Genomic DNA, 19,899 nt, shown 5'->3' with positions numbered 1-19,899 from the left:
TTTTAATAGTTCTAGTAGAAAATGGGAAGGGTTCAAATTTTCACAAAAAAGCCAAAGCTAGTTTTACTCTGGTACCAAAAAAGAATGATGAACTTCTCCCCATTCCACCCAGCGAGACACAAAATGAAAACACATATGGCAAGTTGGAAAACAGTTTAATGATCACTCACCAAAATGCACAGCAGAATCTTAAATGTTTACAGGGACAAACTATTACACCTCCTGCTGTCACCCTGTCCTTCGTGGTAGAGTATCACAAGCAAAAATTTCCGGTTGTTTCGTCCACTTAAAGCCAGATGTAAGAAACAACCGAAGTCGCAGCAACTTCAGGCTTCAATGTGAAACCGTCAAAGCTCTCTTGGAAAGGTTTTCTCGCTGAAAGCAGCTCCCTTGTCTAGAAGATGCTTAAGGCCCATGTACCTTTCTTCTTCCAACTAGCCAAGAAACAGTTAAATGCTTCAAAATGCCTTAAGAGGTCCCAATATTTAGTCAAGGCAAGTGTGAAACAGGCTGCATGCCGCCTTCTAGGTGCGACGAATATCAGAGTTTTGAGAAAGACATTAAAATCATCCTGAAATCCTTGGAGGACTGAGATACTAAAGCACCAGTGCAGAAAGTCTCATGCAACAGGAAGTCTGGAACCAGTGCTTCTTCCTTCAGCACCAGGCCTTTCTAGGCTTTGGTCTAGAAGAAGATGATTTTTTTGTGCTTCGAGTTGGGGATTTGCCCCTTTGACTTTAACCTCCGAACAGCCTCCCTCATGTGTTTAGGTTGCAGTGGTGGCATTTCTCCCCACTTCTCACACACATCCAGTGCTAAACAGAGGGCAAGGAGAGTTTCATCATCACACAAAGGCTTATTAATTGCAATCCTTTTGAGTCCTGTAATTCTCATTAACTCTTCTTAAGCTTGCTAAGGAATGCTATAAAATGTATTATGTTAGCTTTAGTATAATATCCCATATTAGGTTTTATCGTAGAAACAGTTTAAAACTTATCTTCTGCTTAAAAACATAAAACATTTCACTAGCTAGAGATTAGCAACGGGCAACAGCTAGGTTCTTGATGAAGAGGGGGGCGGTTCCCAGGGGTCATAACGTCAGGGACAACTCCTCACCATACCACACTGGTCAGCCCCAGTGATTGGTTTTCTTGTATCTTTACTTTTGGCAGCAGAAATGAGCAAAGGCCATTGGAGAAAAAAAAAAGTCTGCTTCTGTCACCCGGGCTGAGGACAGGAATCAGGAAGGGAGATTTCCTAGGTTTCCTTGCCTCCTAGCATTGAAACTTTCAAGGAATAATGGTCATGCTCTCCTGAATACAAGGTTCCCCCGTTGGTCAACTTCTAGTGTTAATGGAAACTACCACAGGTGCCTTAATAATTCCCTCAGTATAGATATTCTTGAAAATCAGACCACTACAGGTTCAATCCAGTATTTATACCAACACTACTCACCTTCTTCTACCACCTCCCCGACGAAAACCTTGGAAATACCAGACATAGCAATAACGACATTCTGAGACACAGAGGTGCCAGTGATGGACTGGATCAGCTTGAAAGAAGGACAGAGACTCTGTGATTACGGTAGTCAAGGACTGGCTTTGGAACACAGTACCCATAAGAGCTCTGCACTGAAGAAGTCTTTACTAAAGGCTGGATGCTGAAATTTTGATTATCAAAACAAGGGTTCAGGTGTATAATGACCTGTTATGTTTGTTGAGACCCTATCTCTGGAATACAAAACTGCAACTGGCCAGGTTATTGAGGGGCATGTTATTTTTATTTTCCCATCTAAATGATCCACTGACTTGCCTAACACTTCACTTCAAAATGCCAATGGATATAGCTCTTGAGTTTAGTTCAGTTCTCACAGCTGATGGAAATGACATGTGGTAGTCCACCCTTACCCTTTTAATGGCTGCCTTAGGGAAAGCTGACCGGCGATACATTTCATAACGGTTCAGCTGCTCCTCCGAAAAAGAAGAAACCAGGATTCTAGACAAAGATTCAGGTTAATTAAGTTCACTTATAAAATTGAATGCTTAAGATATATTATTACATCAATAAAAGTCTCAGACAATTAGAAAATAAATTTCCAAGGGGTCAATAGTATTAGGGTTAGTGCTTCTGAGGAATGAAGATAAAGTATTTCTACACTTAAGGAATTTGAGAATAACTGAAACACAACTTCCTTTCTCACTTTATTAAGAACAAAAACCTAAACAATTTTGGGTCACTGTACCATACAATTTATATATAGATTGTGTTTTCAGCATTAGGCTCTCTCTCCCCATAATGCTACCTTACTACATTTACTAATATATAAATTTATATTCAAACCGGTAGTTTTCAACATTAACAGACTTAGGGGGAAATATACAGATAATATATAGAAAAGGGTTAATACTTTTAATACATAATTAATCCAAATGAATGAAAGATGGCCATACCAGTTTTAGAAAATGAGCAAAGGCCATGAACAAAAAATTTATAAAAATACCAATGGCCAATAAATATAGAGGAAAAAAAATTAATCTTCACTATTAACTAAAGAAATTAAAATGATAAAGAAACAGGATAACATCTTTTATAAACCAGACAGACAAGTAAGAAAAAGAATGGTATTAGTGAGGATAGGGGGATACAAACTCACACATGCTGGTAGAGTGGGAAGTGGAAAAGCCGTTTTTGGAGAAGAATTTGGAAATATGTATGAAAATCTTTTGAAAATGTTCATATTGTTTGAATTAGCAATTTCACTTCCGGGGCTTTATTTTAGGAAGTAAATGGACAAGTATGCAAAGATGTCTTTAAAGATACTCATCATAATGTTGTCAAAAGAAAACAAACAAAACCCAGAAGAGCTACAGGGATTGGTTAAATTATGGTTCATCCACATAATGGAATACAACGTAGCCATTACAAATGATGATTTATGGGCATATTTACTGACATGAGAATATTTAGCTATACATATCAAACATTAAAAAAAAATCTGAAAAGGTACATACCCAAATATACACCCTGGGTAAACTCTGGGTGATGGGATTATGGGTAATTATTTTTTCTATTTATCTGTATCCTCTGAATTATTTGCAATGAGCCCATACTATTTTACAATCTAGAAACATAATGAGGCCATTTCCATTTTGCAGAAAATTATGACCTAGACGTATAATTATTGACATGGAAAACATTCATCATACATAATGTGTAAAACAGGTTACAATCTTTATCATCTTTGAAAATTTTAATTTTATTTATAGATAGATATATATGTATAGAAAATATCTTGGAGAATATATATCAAAATATTAACAGTGCTTATCTTGGCAGTAAGGTGATATTTTTCTTTTTACTTTTTTATATTTTCTATAATGTAACAATGTATTAATTGCTTTATTTTCTTTTGAGTTTAAAAAGAAAAAAAATTTAAAGGCCAAGAAAAATGTATTAACTTTGTGTGGTTAAGTTAGAGCCTTGACATGGGGAAAGATCAGAAGTGACTTACTGCATCTTTTGAATCTCATCTTCGTCCACTTTCTGCTTCTTCTCTTTCTTGTCTTTGGTGTCTATTTTCAGTTTTTTGGCTGCGGGAGTAAGTAGTGACGAGTCTTCCCTTTCAACTGCTCTTAAATCTGAGATGTCCTGACTCTTGAGCTGGAAGATGAAAGAAACCCTATTACATATTTGGCCTACCTTCCAGACGTGGGCAAGGTAAGAAGACATCGTTCTCATCACCACACAACAAATCCACTTAGCAGTTTTTTGGTTCCAGGTACTGGCTGTACCATCAAGGGTAAGAAGTTTATAGCCCAGCTGCGGAAAGAGAACCAGCTAAATACTCCAGCTTTCCAGTTTAACTATGATCATAGCTCCAGAATTTGTTTACAAGGGCAATAAAATGCCAAGGATCATGATGCCGGAGCTCACTCTCCTGACCTCATTCTTGAGAGGCGATGTCAAAAAAGTCCTCTCTCTTCAGCCAGCTCTTCTGTCTCTCAATCTACAGACTGAGTCCATGTGGAAAGAGTATTAAAAAGGAGGCACCTTCTCATCAAAACAGTGTTTCCTTGAATCTGGAACTTTTAAGTGAGCTTCTCCTACATATGTAGTGCTTTTTTCTTCCTTTATTTCAATTCTACTGAATCATGCAAATATTTATTTCCCATTACTAGACTGAAAACTTTTTTTTTTAAAGATTGGCAACTGAGCTAACAACTGTTGCCAATCTTTTTTTTTCTGCTTTTTCTCTCCAAATCCCCCCAGTACATAGTTGTATATTTTAGTTGTGGGTCCTTCTAGTTGTGGCATGTGGGATGCCGCTTCAACGTGGCCTGACGAGTGGTGCCATGCCCGCGCCCAGGATCCGAACCGGTGAAACCCTGGGCCTCCGAAGGGGAGCGCAGGAACTTAACCACTTGGCCACGGGCCGGCCCCTAGACGTTTTGAAGATAGGTTTATCTCTTATTATTCCTCTTTCCCCACACAAGCATTTAACATTGTTTTACTCATGCTACATGTTTAATGTCTGTTTAATAACAACAACAAAAATCAAAATCCAAACTTCATCCCCTCCAACTTAAGAGAGAATCTAAGGATACAAAAAACATCATTAATGGGATTTAACCTCTAGTTTCCTTAAAGAGGAACTCACATTTAAACTCATACAGGAATATGAGGGGTAGGTGAGAGAGAAGGTAGTATACCTTTAACGACCTTTTCAATTTCTTCTCTAGTCACTGATTTATACAAGTTTTCTGACCTCTTTGTGCTTCAATTTTGGTGATTCCTTTTTTCCTTAAAAATGAGCCATTTTTCTTAGATTTTCAAATTTATTTGGCCTAAACTTGAACATTACATTTTCTTATAACTTTAAAGATTTCCATATCAGTGCCTTTGGCCATTTCTTATTTCGTAATGTTTTGCATTTACATTTCAAATACTCAGGTCTTTCTTTTATCATTTCTTATGTTTTTAAGCGTTAACTCATTAATATTTACTTTTATCCTCATTGAGTCCTTGTTTCTATATTCTGGTTTATTTTGTTCTTTTTCTGGTTTCTTGAGTTGGGTGCTTATTTTTAACATCTCCTGTTTGTTAATAAAAATATGTAAGGATATGAATTTTTCTTTAAATAAGGTTTTGGCCAAATCCCATAGGATTTGATGTGCTGTTCTTTTTGTTAATTTCTTTAATCTAAGGGCTATTTAGAAAACAGTTTAAAATGTGCAGGTTTCCTTTTTGAGGAAGAGTGGGGGTGGGAGAAGCTTTTTGTTATTAATTTTGGGTTTATTACACTGTAACAAACAGGATGTGGCCTATTATGATTTCTACTTTTTAAGAATTTATATTTTTATTTGTGGTCTGGTATATGATCAATTTTTAAAATTGTTTCAGAAGCATAAAAAAAAAATTTTATCTTCTGTTGGGTGCAAATTTCTGTATGTAGTGAGCTCTCTGTTGGACTAAGCTAATTATTATTCAAATCCTTTTTGTCCTGCAGAGATCTGATTTAAAGGTTCCTTCTTAAAATAGTTTTGTGACATTTTTCACTTTTTCTATAAGTTCTTGCTTTATATATTTGGATGCATGGGGCCAGCCCAGTGGCGCTGTGGTTAAAAGTTCACACATTCCACTTTGGCGGCCAGGATTTGCTGGTTTGGATCCTGGGTGCCGACCTATGGACCACTTGGCAAGCCATGCTGTGGCAGGCGTCCCACATATAAAGTAGAGGAAGATGGGCATGGACGTTAGCTCAGGGCCAGTCTTCCTCAGCAAAAAGAGGAGGACTGGCGGCAGATGTTAGCTCAGGGCTAATCTTCCTCAGAAAAAAAAAATATATATATATATATTTTTTTTTTTTGATGCAACTTTATGCTCTGAAAGGTTGTTTCCATCTAATCCAATGTCCTTCCCCATAATCTCTTTAAGTCCCTTATAGCTCAAAGACCCCAAGACTCTATCTCTAGAAATCCAGCCCAGAGAACGCTGAGATTTTGGTCCCCTGACTGATGCTCAGCTAGGCAACACCGCTGAGCTCTGAGGTAGCACAATTAATAGGTTTGGTGTGTTTATGTTAATAGAGACCCTTGGACACTAGCACCCAGGTCACTGGTAGCAGTTAAATGTTTCAAGAAGATAAAAACGTGACTAAACCAGTAACCCCCTCAAAGTCTCCCTTTAATGACTCTGTGGCCTATAACGACAAATTTATGCTTAAGCAACATCTAAAAGAAAACACATTGCGGTGAAAGGGGTACTAGGAATCCAGGGTTCTAGTGCTGCACTTAGTCTCAGCGTGCCCTCAGATCCCAATTTCCTCACCAGGAGAACCAAGAGTCCATTTAAAATTCCCTTAGAAGCAGCTTTAACACCTAAGGGCAGGGATTAAAAATATTAACCCAGTGCTTGGGTCTCTGGAACCGAACCAGCACTATAGTTTTGTCTCCTCCCTTCAGTCGCCCCCGCGATTGCAGATCTAGAGGGAGTCAGTGATTTCGAGTTACCTTAGCTCAGGCGGGACCAACTAGGAAGCCGGTCGAGCAGCCAGTACCACAATCTCGAAGTACTCCTCCGGCCTCATCCCCATATCCCTCCCTACCTCGCCTTCCTCAGCCGCGGCTTCTTTCAAGTCTCCATCCCCGTCCCCGTCAGTTTCCTCCGGGATTCCGTCCGTGTCAGCAGCCCCGGGCCCCCCGGGAGCAGCGGCCGTCTCATCTGACTCCCCCGTCTCTCCACCTTTTTCCGCGGGCGACTCGCAGGCATTATCCATCGCGGTTACAAGGAGACGGGAGAGGAGATCGCGGCGCTGTCAGGCTCGGGAGCTCGAGCCCGCGCGCGGCACATCGGCCCAGGAGCTTACTTCCTGTCGTCGCGCTGCGATGACATCACCCCTACTGCTCCTCGGGAGGGTCATCGTGAGGCGCGCGTCGAGGACTTCAGGGCTCCGTTTTAACTCTGATTTGGTGGCGGTGCGGAGAGGGAAAATTGAGAGTATGGAATTCACTTGGTGGATTTTCCACCCTGCGAAACCAGCATTTGTACAGGAGAGCTGTGTTGTTTACTGAAGGACTTCATTTTCCTTTCTGCCTTTCAAGAACGCAATGTCAGTTAACTCCTTCCTTAATCCGTTTTCCTCAGTCAAGTTCGGGGACCGGAGAAAACTCAATCCCGTTGTACGCCCTTGTCTCGGGATGCGGCTACCTGGTAAACCCTTAGTCGGGAGCTCAAATAGGTTTCAATGGACGGAGACTGCGGGCCTGTGTTTGCATGGAGTTGCCAGCGTTCCTCTTCTGTTCCTCAAGCACCTTAAAAAACAAAAACATATAGCTTGAACAGAATTTATCCAGTCCACAACTGTTAAGCGCCTACTTCGAGCCAGGAACAGTGCTAGTACCAGAAACAAAACAGATACAGTTTCTACTCAATTAAATGATTTTTCCAATTTACCAGTACTCAAGATCAGGGTCAGTTTCACAAACCTGACTTTTTATGTCAGTCTGGCTAATCTCATCAAAAGAAAGAGGAAACAAATCCTACCGGGAGGGAGATCTTTCCTTTGAATGTTTCACATTAACGAACCGTTTCGGGAATTGAGAGCACGAAGCGAGGATATTTCTATTTTAAAATGTTCCTCTCTTGCCTCATTGAGGTACGGAGGGGAGTATTTTACTCACTTCTGTATCACTGGGGCCCCACACCCATTACATGTTCAATTCTTGCGTGCTGAAAGAATGCACTTGGAAATGCAGGTGCGCGTTACCATATTTCTCTCTTTGTTTCTACACAGCCTGGGTGAATTACCGTATTTCCTGTCCTGTGGGCTCCCAAAACCTTAGAGGAGGGAGCGCACTTCGGGAGGTGCATACAGGTGTGCTCCGTTCGTCCCTTTCTCCCTGTACAGCCAGTGCCCACATGGCGCCGTCCTCTTGCCCCTGGAGGCCTAGCTCCTCCCCGGGGGGGTCCACTTCGCCCAGACCACAGCCACCTGCGCCCGCCCGCCGGGCCCCGCCCAGCTAGGTGGGCACGGGGGCGGGGCGCGGGGGCGCGGTGACGCGTGACGCCGGATCCCGGAAGTGACGCGTGCGTGGGGGGGGGGGCGGGGGGGGGGGGGAGGGGGGTGGTGTCCCCGGCCGGTTTGGGGGGTGCGTTGCCCGGAGACGGAAAGTTTGGGAGCCGGAGCGGGCTCAGCGGCGGCCCCGGGAAGGGCGTCCAGGGGGCGGCTGCCCTGGGGATGGGGAAGGAGCAGGAGCTGCTGGAGGCCGCCCGCACCGGGCACCTCCCGGCCGTGGAGAAGCTGCTGTCCGGGAAGCGGCTCTCCTCAGGCTTCGGGGGCGGCGGCGGCGGGGGCGGCTCCGGGGGCGGCGGCGGCGGCGGCGGCGGCGGCGGCGGCGGCCTGGGCTCCTCCAGCCATCCCCTCTCCAGTCTGCTCAGGTGGGTAACGCGCCGGGGCCGGGCAGCCGCCCAGAGACCCCCTCTCCCCCGCCGGTCTCCTGGCTCCCCAGAGAGGTCGGGGCTCCTGAGACCCCGGCGGGGTGGGTTTGCGGGGCTCCCCGGGGCGAGGGCAGGCGGCCCGCCGACCGGGGGCGCCGGTGCGTGTCCGCGCGGCGCCGGGCTCTCCTCGTCTCGCGTCCTGACCGGCTGCGAAGAATGGTGGGAGTGCCCAGGTGGCAGCCTGCGCCGCATGGCACAGCCCGGCTTCACCCGCGCCCGCCGTGGGGTGCCGGCGGTCGTGTCTCCCGAGCGTCTTGAAAGCAAAAAATGTTTATGTATTTTTTAAATCTCCCTCACCTCCTGCAGAAACTCCCACGCCTTGCAGAATCTCGCGGCTCTCGGAGGAAATTCTCCTGATTTCCTTCTTTTGGGAACTTGGAACCTTCCACTAGGCTCTGCAGGATCTGGCTTTTGTTGTTTATATTAAAATTGCCTCTGGATTTATCAGGTTCCAAGTGTTCTTTTTTGAGCCCCTCTTGTGCTTGAAGCTCAAATTCGAGTTCCTTGTAGCGAACCTCCTTGGCTTAGTCGAAGTGGCATATGCAGGATTCATCAGGGGGTTATTCATCAAGAAATAAAGCTTGAGAAAGACTTGTTTAGGAAACTGAGGGATGCCTTAAACTTTCCCAAGGTCTGTTGTTAAAGTAAACACTTGAATCTGGAGCTCTGAGGATTGAGAGAAAAAGGTTACTTTTGTGTGACTTGGAGGGAGAATTGGAGGTGCTTTGTCAGTGTGAGTAAAATGTGTTGGTTCAGCAGCACTTTCATAGCCTGTTTTCTTTTCCTTCCTTGTTCTTCTGAGGTTTTTAAGAAGTGGAAGTTCATTTAGAAATGGCTTGGTTTGCTTTTGTTCCCCATCAGTTTATGTAACTTCAGTTTGAGTGAGCTTGGAGCAAAGAAGCCCAAGGCTCGAATAAATCGTTAGATATTAAGCACTGAGTACAAAGCCAGGTCTGTATGGGAAGATATTAAAAAGCAGTGTAAGAGAAGAGCTCTCCCCACGAGTTCTTTTGGGGAGGTGAAACCCAGTACTGTTTGCTGCGGTTTCTCCAGCCTCTAGAACAGTGCTGTCACATAGTTGCTACTCAGGATTTGTTGAATAAAAGTATCAGTTAGAGGATGATAAATTTCGGAATAAATTGATAGTGGTCCTCACTGTCACTGTTAGTAGTTCAGAGAAATGAGACATCGCTTTGGAATGAGATGGAGATCAGGGCTTCCGGGAGGAGGGGGACTACAGCTGGCTTTGAAAGATGGGAGGATTTGGGGAGGTGAGGGACGATGAGAGTGTTCCAGGCGGGCACACGATGATCAGAGGCACAGAAGTGGGAAAGGAGACTTCTTTGGTGCCAGTGCGGCACTAGAAGAACTTCCTGCCTGGAGCCTTGAGTGGTTGGGCGTGATAAAGGGAAATAATAATGGATGGGCACACTTCCATCGTTCAGAGTGACTTAGTCTTTCTCATGTTTATATTCCCGGTCCCTGGGTCAGTGCCTGACAACTCAGAGGTGTTCAATAAATGTGCTTTGAATGCATGAATTGGGTTTTGACTCTTACCTGGATTACCTTGGTATTTCTGTACTTCTGATGTCATAGAGATGAGAAAGACTATTTGAGTTTGGAGGTGCCTGTCTCTAATGAGGTGAATGATGTAGCATTTGGAGGTTTGCCAGAGATACCCCAACTCCCCTCATATCCTGCTAAAGGGGGATACTTCACAGATCTCCCGCCTTCAAGTACAAGTCGAGTTACTCTTAGCGCTCTCACTCAGAGACTGTTGAAATTTTACTGAGGATTTAACTGCCGTGTAGTTAAGCAAGACTAGGAAATCTTTGTTGAGCACACTGTTTTGACTTTGGGCCTCATGCTAATATTCCAGTCTGTCATAAAGTGTGGATGGTGTCTCCATTCCCTTGCGTAAGAGAGCTGGCTCCTCCTGACTTGCTCTTGTGTCTGTTGTAGACGGTTGATGGCCTAAGAGCTGCTGCAGTCTCTCATCCCTGGGACTCCTAGGGGCAGGGAGGACCTGCAGGCACTAGTTACACTAGGTGTGTCATTAATTAGAGGTGACTGGTTCAACCTAGTAAAAGATTTCTGAGCAAATAAGCCCATGCATTTAAATAATCCCTAGGTCATCATGTCCTCCCTTTCCAGGTTTGGAAATAGGGGATGGTAGGTCCCCTGTGCCACACTCCCCACTCAAGGTCATTTAGTGAGAGCTGTGGAGTCAGAGCTCCAGATTTGGCCTTTGCGTTAGCTGCCATATCCTAACCCCACTAGTACTGCCAACTACAGCCTACATTTGTCCAGCTGTTTGAGTGACCAAGTAAAGCTGGCGGGAATAGGAGCTTACAGCTGCAGTGGATAGAAATGTTCCAAACCACATGTGTGTTTGTCTAGTCATCTGTTTATGACTCTCCCCCCAGTTCCACAAAGGCTTTGTGCTTATTCTTAAGCTACAAAACGCCCTCTCTCTCACCCCATCCCTTTTCTCTTGTACTGCTTGGGCTTAAGTCTTAACTTCTTAAAGCCCTCCCTAATGACCCGAGTACACACAGATCTCTCAGCCTTCTACTTCTTTGGAACCCAACTATAGTGTACAATAGCTCATCGACTCATACTTTGCTTGCCTAGTTTTCACACTTTATTGCTTTGGCCTGTCAGTGTAATGTTTACGTAGACTATACCTGAGAATCAGAAAGTCAGCAAAGAAGACTTCTACTAAAAAGACAAAGTTGTTATAAACTTCATGTCCTTCTGACCTTCTCTTATTTACTGTACATTTATTCAGGGGCAGTATAGTGTTATGCTTAAGACCACTTGTTCTGGAATCAGACTGCCTGGATTCACATTCCACTGCCACCGCTGACTAACTGTTTGACTTTATACAAATTACTGAAATACTTTGAGCCTCAATTTCTGCATCTGTAAAATGGGGATAATATCATCTGCCTTATAGATATTGTCTTAGACAATGTGTGTAAGAAACTTACCACAGTTTCTGGCACATGATAAGTGCTCACTGTTAGCCATCCTCAGTTTGATTCAGCACATACAGTTTTGCCATGTGGCCCCTGCTATGTGTGAAGCACTGTGCCAGACACATTTTAAATGATGTTCTTTTATGCTTGGGGATTTGTTCACCAAACTGTGGCAGATTAGAAACAGTAAATAAGGGAGAGGACCTGCTCGGGCAGGCACATTGTTGCCATTCACTTACCAAATGTTTACCCATCTTCTACTTTGTGCCAAACCGATTGCTAGACACATGGCAGAGTTGATCTCAGACCTGGCATATAGTAGGTGCTCTATCAAAATCAGTCTCTCTCGCGATGCAAGGCTGTTCCCCTACAGCGATTATGGCAGTGTGGTATGTCTGTGTGACAGACTGGCAAAGTAAGAGATAGAAAAAGCAATTAAAATCTACCATAATGCCCCCCCCCCCCCCCCAGTGATTTGAGATTATTAACCTAGATGTACACTGTAGCCCACCAGATCAGGTTAGGCCCCAAGCATCATTGCTTTATAGCTTAGTGCCAAAATTTCTGTTTATTGTGGCTTAGCCATCAAAGAAAGACTAAATTATGTTCAATATAGCTTGTTAATGAAAGTAGGAAAAACGTATTTTAGATTTCTATCCAGAATGATCCAAATATAATTTTTGTTATTTAAAAGGGTAAGCAATATATTGATTATCTAGAAAGCATAGTTATCTAAAATGTTCAGTCCTACAGAGATTCTGGATTGCATGGATTTTGCTTTCTATAATACTGTCTCATTTTCTCTTTGTTGATCGGATGCATGCCTTCATGTAGCCTGGGACATGCACTGTAGTAGACTTCTTTTTAACTCATGGCATTTTTCAGCCCTGGGCACATTGCAGGCACTCAAATTCTCATGTAATGGGGAGTTTGATACGTTTATGGTTATAGTGAAACTATTGATTTCCAGAAAAGCAGCTTCTGTATGAGAATACAGTAATATTTGGGTTAAAAGTGAATTCTGTCAACTAAAGGGCAAAAAGATCTGAGAAAAGGAAATGTTAAAAGAAAACATCATATGTTAGCTTAAAACTATGAATTAAATTATGAGCTAAATACTGACGTATGTGACCGTGAGTGACGTGCAGTGCAGTGCACTCCTGAGGGTTCAGAAGCATAGAGAAGCTAAAGCAAAGGCCGTGATTGAGGAGTAGACTGTGTCGTGGTTTAGGAAAATTCTATACTTAATGTTTTGAGCATGAGAAGAATGAATAAGAAAAGAAGAAGCCAAGGGGGCTTGCTGGAGAAACCTAAAAATTTATAGACAGCAGCAATAAGTGTGGCTATAAACTGGTTTTTACTCCACCATTGGTGGGGGCCGGGGGTGGGAGGGACTATCCAAAAACAGCCAAGAGTTTCCCCAAAATATGAAAATGTTCTGAAATAAGGGATGAAGAATGAAAATTTTTGAAAAATGGACCCCATTTTGGGTTCTCCCAAGTGTCAGAAGATATGACAAGGTATTCATTCTTTTTAAGAAAGATACCTAGTATTTATTTAAGGAATTCAGACTTTAAAAAAAAGACTGGTTAGCATAACCATTGTATTGAACTGGTCCTTAATTCACCCCCTAGAATGGATCTGTAGCTTGGAAATTATGCAGACATGACAGTTTTTTCTCATGCTGACCCTTTTGCCCTCCTGTGCCTTTTGAATCTGCCTATTTTGAGCAAAATGATTTTAACATCCTAAGGAAGAGGGCAGTACTGACCATGTAAGGACTGAAGAATGGGAGTTCCTGGAAGCAGGATCTCATGGACTTGTCTGATTTAAGTTCCTGCTCTTCTAAGAGAATGCAAAAGCAAAAACAACTATCCACTAGGATAGCAGTTTTCTGGATCTTCCACTAGACCTCAATTAGTTAAAAATGGTTTTTAAAGAAGCTCTTACAATGCTTCTTTTAAGGATGATTTTGTTGGGATGGCAGCCCTGTTCCTTTACTTTGGAATTGCTGTGCATTTTTGCTTTTTCTAAAGTGGAATGTGGTTCCCCTATTAAAAAATGAAACAAGAAAGGTAGCATGCCTGGATGGCTTCTGTGTAGTTACTTTATTTCTAAAAATCTGGAGAATGCCTCATCTTAAAGTGAGTAAGGCATCTACTTGTAGTAGAAGATAATTTGACAGAAGCTTAAGAAATCAGAGAGCTCCCTTTTTCTGAATTCTCCAGTTTTTACTTAGTTACAAAAATTAGAGACAGGAAACAGTGAAACAATCTTGTGGTCTGAGAATTTGATTTGTGTCCAGTCAGCTTCAGCATGTTGGCCTGTCCTGGGAGGTTATGGTCCCAGTGAAAGTTGCATCCTTGGCCAGAAAAATCCCTTCAGAAGGTTCTTTTTCCCTCCTTGGTTTGTTCACTCCAAACAGCTGTGATTTTTGGTTTGCAAAAAGGAAGTCTAGGCTATTTCTGCCCTGGTCTTCATTAGGGAAAGTAAATTACTGGGTTTTATAGCCCAGAGACACTAAGGAAACCCCAAAAGTAGATAGTAGAGAGTTTGTTCTTGGAAATGTCAGGCTCTCCTGTGGGTAGGAACTTGGTCTCTTCTGGAGAGCCCTCAGAAAATGTTCCCCACACTGATTTCTAAAAGATTACTGGGAGATTTTCTGTGGTGTAGAAAATTATATTGTTACGTTCATAGAACATCTTCCAATAACTTTGGTGTGGTTAGAGTTAATGGTAGTAATACTAGAAATTATATGGTATGGCTTCATATTTATCCTTTCTCAGTAATTTGTAGATCAAGTTTGTTTAGTTTACAAATCAAAAAAGAGTTTTTAAAACAAGTCGATTGTCTCTGCCTTACTTATGATGTTATTACCACTATTGAGAATGGTGAAGATGATCCAGGAGACAGAACTGCTGCCTGGCTTAACTGGTGAGGGCTTAGCGTGGCTGCCAGGGGTCAGGCTCTGACCCAACTCTGCCTTGTGACTTAAGCAAGCTACGTAACCTCTCAGAGCATCTGTGTCTTCATGTGTGTAGTGGGCCTGGGAGAGCACCCGCCTCAGGAAGCAGCATCACATGAGCTAAATGTAAGGCGCATCATGTCTGCCACACGCCGAGGGCTTGTTAAACCTCGGCTGCTAAAATCATCTGACAGGAGCCCAATACTTGCCGCCTTTGATGAATCCAGAATGATTAATCTGTTAAGGACATATTTCTTATGGATGTTGCCATTTAAAAATGTATAATGTTTGATAGCGGAGGCTCCCAACCTTTTCAAATATGAATCCCATTTTGAAAAGCCTGAAAATGGTAATGGTGGCAAAGTTCCAAACTGACACAGGTCCACAACCTCTTGTCTGAAACCTTGGGATTTAGAATCCAGAATTTTGGGATTTTTGGAGGGTAATATTGAGCCCCTAGTGGGATCTGGGGCAATACTCTGAAATGTTGTATTTCTGCAGTGAAATTTGTAAATATTCACACTAAAGGGGATAAATATGAAGCACCTCTGTATCAGTTTATCTCAGGTTTTATATCTAAACGAGTTTGCCACTAACTTTTGAAAATATATTTTCAGAGCTTTTTGGATTTCTGAATTGTAGATAAGGGACTATGGACCTCTGCCTTTATTGTACAAAAATTGCTAGACACGTAAAAGCATAAAAAAGAGAATAAAATCGTCTATAATTCTACCACCTAAAGAAATTAACTATTGTAATTTGGGTGTACGTACTTTGGTCTTTTTTTCTATGAACTTTTTTTTTTTAACAGAAATGACATTGTTCTATATATAATCTGTCTAAAATTTTCACTTAGTATATTGTGAACACTTTCCTATCATTTTCTGTTCTCTTCAACCTCATTTTAAATGGCTAAGTGCTATTCAATAGTGTGTATGAATGTAGTTTATTCAGTCCCTTCCCTGCCATCAGACACGAATTTGTTTTTAGTTTTCTCCTATTGCAACAGCACTGTGATGTATATCCTTGTAGATTAATTGTTGTGCATACTCATGCTTAAAATATTTTATATGCTCAGTAGGATAGTAGATGTAACTTGACTCTTCAACCATTTCAAAAATCACATCCATGCAGTTGAATTAGAGGACTCTTATAATAATTTGCAGCCCCCTTACATCTCACGGGTCCCTCTGATTGGAAAGTAATGTGCTGATGTATGGCTGCTAAATGCTACTTACGTGCAGAAAGTTACGTTTGTGCAGGCATAGGATTTTTAGTGGTCAAAGTTGGCCTCTCGGGTCCTTCTTCAGAGGCAAACTGTTTAGAAGAGGGCCAATAATAATACAAATGCATGGAGCAATATACTCCAAGCAGAAGGAGACAAAAACCCTTTTCTTTTGTTGTTCTAGCCTTTATTATGGGAAATTTCAAACGTATAGAAGTCAAGAGAATAAAATAGTGCATTCTCACAACAATTATCAGCTGACGGCCAATTTTGTTTCTTTTTATCACCCCCTCAACTAATTATTTTGAAGAAAATTCTATATATCAAGTTATTTAAGTATATATCTCTAAAAGATGAGTACTCTTTAAAAAATATTCACGATACCATTATTACCTAATAAATGGCAATTCCTTAAAACCATCAAATGTTGAGTCAGTCAGGGTTCAAATTTTCCATATTGTCCAAAATATTTTGTTTTATATTTTACAGTTGGTGTGTTCAAATCTGTATCCAAACAAGGTCCATACATTGTATTCGCTTGATATGTCTCTTATGTCTCTTTAAATCTGTGGGTTTCATCTCTGTCATTTTTTTCTTTCCAGTTTATTTGTTGAAGAAGAAAGGTCATTTGCCCCATTTCCCACAGTCTGGGTTTTGCTCATTGCATCTCTGAGGTATCATTTAACACGTTCCTCTGTCCCCTGTTGTAAGCTGGAAATCAGATCTAGAGCCCTGGACTGATTCAGGTTCAGAATTCTTGGCAGGTTTCTTCCTAGGGGATGTCAAGTACTGCCTTCAGGTTAGTCTTCCTTTTTTGTGATACTGGCTGCCATTGACGATCACTGCCCAGGTCCATGATTTAATTAAGAACTTTCGAAATGATATTTTCATTTCTGTTTTTCCCTCTTCACTTATTACCTGGAATACTTTTCAGAGAAACTTTCTGGAGAAACCTCCTGTTATTAGCTACTTGGTTATCCCTGAGGGACAGTTTGTGCAGGGAAGATGAATTAAATGCTTGATTCTTTTCCCTTATTTACCAGTTTTCAGGTCAAATTGGTTTCCTAGTAGTCTTCAGAGGTGTCCACTGAGTTTTTTTGTAAATATCATTACGAACTCGTATATTTAAACATATTTGTACTTCAATAATAACCTTTTAAAAATGTACTCTGAGACATTTAGACTTTAGCAGTTTTACTTTACCATGAAAAGCAGTTGAATTGGTTTGTAATGAAAAGGTGTTTGTGTGTTTTAGTTGTGTATTTCTTCTCTTACTTTAATTTTCATTTTTCATCTTAATTAATGACAGTGCTCTGTAAAGAATCTGAGGGACCAAGATGAAAGTGCTGTGAAGTCACTTAGTATGACGGAGGATGCTGTCATTGCCTAACAGAGGCCAGGATCTCTCTGAAATAGAACCCTGACTGCCTCAACAACTGTCAAAAAGAAAAACAATTAAGTGGTTCCATGTGCTGCTTTTATCACTTTAAATTGTGTTTGCGTATTTTAATTGAGTGATATTTCTATTCAGACTTCTGGTTTGTGCACTGGTTCATCTGGCCGTTTGCACATCAAATGTTCTAATCTTCAAGAGTATAGATCAGTTCAGCTGGCTTCTTTTTTTTTTTCAACTTTTTTTTTTCCTTTTTTCTCCCCAAAGCCCCCAGTACATAGTTGTATATTCGTTGTGGGTCCTTCCAGCTGTGGCATGTGGGATGCTGCCTCAGCGTGGCTTGATGAGCAGTGCCATGTCCGCGCCCAGGATTCGAACCAACGAAACACTGGGCCGCCTGCAGCGGAGCGCGCGAACTTAACCACTCGGCCACGGGGCCAGCCCCTCAGCTGGCTTCTAATCTTTTTTTTTCTTTTAAGTTTCTGCCAGCCATAGATGGCCCTATAGTTGAGAAAGCCTTAAAAAAGATGTTCTAGGGACTTGAGTAACCAAATTCTTCAGGTTGTAATTATGGAAGACCCACTTTGAATGTTTTTTTTCCCACCAGCTTTATGAGTGGCTCTAGATAAGAATCTAGATGTATCAAGCTGAGCTGTAGCTTAGATTATTCAGTCTCATTTGTTATTCTGAGTAAGTTTTATGGTGTCATACTTTTTATATAAACATTGAAGAGTCAGTTGAATTGCCTTTTATTAAGAATACTAAGCACATTTTTCTGTTTCCTTATTGCTGATTTCTGATTTATTGCGTTCAAAGCTCCCACTCACAACTCTGATTTTGAATTCTTGTTCTGACATTTGTGTATCTTCTTTTCTTGGTTTGGAGTGCAACTATACATGAAAGCATCATGCTGACTGACTTCACAGCACTTTCATGTTGGGCTCTCAGGTTCTTTAAAGACTGTTCTCATTAGTTAAGATAAAAAATGAAAATAAAAGTAAGAAAAGAAATATATTGAACTTCATTTCTTGAGAAAGGAAAACATACCTTAAAAGATTTCAGCTTCATAGTGCCAAGGAGTTATCCACACTGTTGAGTTGGATGCTGCATGATTCTTGCAAGACAAGGCTATGGCTTTGCCTCCATGAGCTGAGCTCTCTCCTTTCTCATGGCTGCACACCACTTATCCCTACCGGTGGTGACTAGAAGCAACATGATGTCTGGAGACCAGTCTTTTCCTTTACTGTGCCTGGAAAAGCAGCTCCACATGTATGTCTCACTAACAATAGTACCAGTAGTCAGCATTTATTGAGCATTCACTGATGTTGGATTAGTAGCATTAATGTTTGCATTTGGAAGGAGTGATTAAGTGCTTATCCTTACTAGGATTAAGAAAGTAAGATTTTTTATTGTCCATCTTTTTTTGCATTTGGTGGCTTTTAGCTTTGCATGTGTACGGTCAGATCTCCTAATTACAATTCTTTTCAGTCATAGCAAGAGCTTAAAATCTCAGGGATTTTAATTTTTTTAAGGAACATTTTATTTAAACAAATTGGAAACTATTCTTACCTGTAGATAAAGAGAGAGAAAGTGGTACTCTTTCTTGAGGTATCAGTTATTTAGAAAACACAAACTGGTTTTTTGGGAGGTGGTACTTCATTTAACCTTAGAAAGATCCTTCTTAAAATGGGTTTCTGCCCGTAGCCCTTTTTGTCTGAGTGAAGCAACCTGTTGACTTGTTTTCCTTTTACCTGAGTAAGCAGTCGTTGTGATTTTCTTTTCAGTTTCCTTTAAACACAACCCATTTCTCATTAGTTTTCCTTTTGAATTGCAATCAAGATCTACTTATAAGAAGTCTGATGGCCAGAAAAATTTACAAAACAGATCAGTTCAGGGCTGTTTACCTGAATCACTGGAAAAGTCTTAGGCTTTCTAGTGTTTGTTTTTAGGTCTTTAGCTCTTTGCTGGGCCTGGAGAGGAGCCCCAGTTCTGGCTTTGCTCATAACTATTGGTGTCATGTTCTCCACTCTTCCTCTGATCCAGTTGATGATGTCTGTGCATTGACTCTTGTCCTGGTTGGGTCCAGCTGCCTGATTCTTGCTTCTTCAGGTTGCCCCATAGCCATGATGAAACTTCGGTGGCAGTCCCAGCCCACAGTGCGGTAGTTGAGGTAGTTAATGTGCAGGTTAATTCACAACACCTCAGAGTCGTTGCCACAGACTATTGTAGGTGGATGTGTACATGTGTATTTGGGAGGAGGGGATAGTTTCACTTCTTGAGCTCTTAATACTTTGCTCTGTCTGCACCAAGAACTTTGTATCTGTATTTTCTCAGTTGACTTCCACAGCATGCCTGCTAGATAATTATTATTCCCATTGTACGGATGAAGAAGCAGAGGTTCAGGGAGAAGTTAAAGTGACCAGCCCAGGGCCACACAGAGGGGTGCTGAGCCAGGAGTCTCTCTGACTTCAAGACTGTTGCCTGTAAAGCACTACGTTTGACCACTTGGAGAACTCAGTGTCTTTGGATGAGATTCAGACCATTACCTACTATATGCTTAGGTAATATTTTACCAAAAAGATTCATCAAGGGTTTATTTATTCTAATAGTTGCTTTTATAGCACTTACTTTGTGCCATGCACTGTTCTAAGCACTTTACAAATATTAACTCATTTTGTCCTCATAACAACTCTTTGGGGAAGGCACTAGTATTCTTGCCATTTTACTGATGAGGAAACTGAAGCACAGAGAGGTCAAGTTACTTGCCCAAGGTAGTCAGGCAGTCAGTGGTAGAACTTGATTTTGAACCTGGGCAGACTGGCTCCGGAGTCCTTGCTCT

At 41.7% G+C, this 19,899-nt stretch overlaps 2 protein-coding genes across 7 annotated transcripts in view; one reads left to right on the top strand and one right to left on the bottom strand.

Annotated features, from left to right (window-relative positions):
• Positions 1-138: 138 nt before the first annotated feature.
• TAF11 (TATA-box binding protein associated factor 11) lies at positions 139-7,952 on the bottom strand. Its single transcript, XM_046640768.1, has 6 exons — positions 7,807-7,952; positions 6,605-7,310; positions 3,512-3,660; positions 1,908-1,995; positions 1,456-1,552; positions 139-815 (listed from the first exon to the last, which is right to left on the bottom strand). Exons 2-6 carry the CDS (start codon positions 6,773-6,775, stop codon positions 685-687), a joined length of 636 nt encoding a protein of 211 aa, XP_046496724.1. The 5' UTR covers positions 6,776-7,310; positions 7,807-7,952; the 3' UTR covers positions 139-684.
• Positions 7,953-8,132: 180 nt separating this feature from the next.
• Positions 8,133-19,899, top strand: part of ANKS1A (ankyrin repeat and sterile alpha motif domain containing 1A) — a 178,301-nt gene continuing 166,534 nt past the window's right edge. For all 6 annotated transcript variants that reach the window (XM_046640767.1, XM_046640765.1, XM_046640764.1 and 3 more), the window contains exon 1: positions 8,133-8,436. In XM_046640767.1, the coding sequence (XP_046496723.1) occupies positions 8,237-8,436 (200 nt within the window). In that variant the 5' untranslated portion in view covers positions 8,133-8,236. The remainder of the gene's footprint in view (positions 8,437-19,899) is intronic.

Source organism: Equus quagga, chromosome 15, assembly GCF_021613505.1.
Source record: "Equus quagga isolate Etosha38 chromosome 15, UCLA_HA_Equagga_1.0, whole genome shotgun sequence".
NCBI classification, from domain to species: domain Eukaryota; kingdom Metazoa; phylum Chordata; class Mammalia; order Perissodactyla; family Equidae; genus Equus; species Equus quagga.
Note: the sequence above shows the minus strand (reverse complement) of the source record. Positions and strands in the feature narration are given on the sequence as shown.

Coding starts and splice junctions, on each gene's coding strand:
- TAF11 (XM_046640768.1), bottom strand. CDS start 6,775: ATGGATAATGCCTGCGAGTCGCCCGCGGAAAAAGGTGGAGAGACGGGG. Junction 1,553..1,907: donor CTAAGGCAGCCATTAAAAGG/GTAAGGGTGGAC, acceptor CCTTCTTTCAAG/CTGATCCAGTCCATCACTGG. Junction 816..1,455: donor CGGGGAGGTGGTAGAAGAAG/GTGAGTAGTGTT, acceptor CCCTCTGTTTAG/CACTGGATGTGTGTGAGAAG.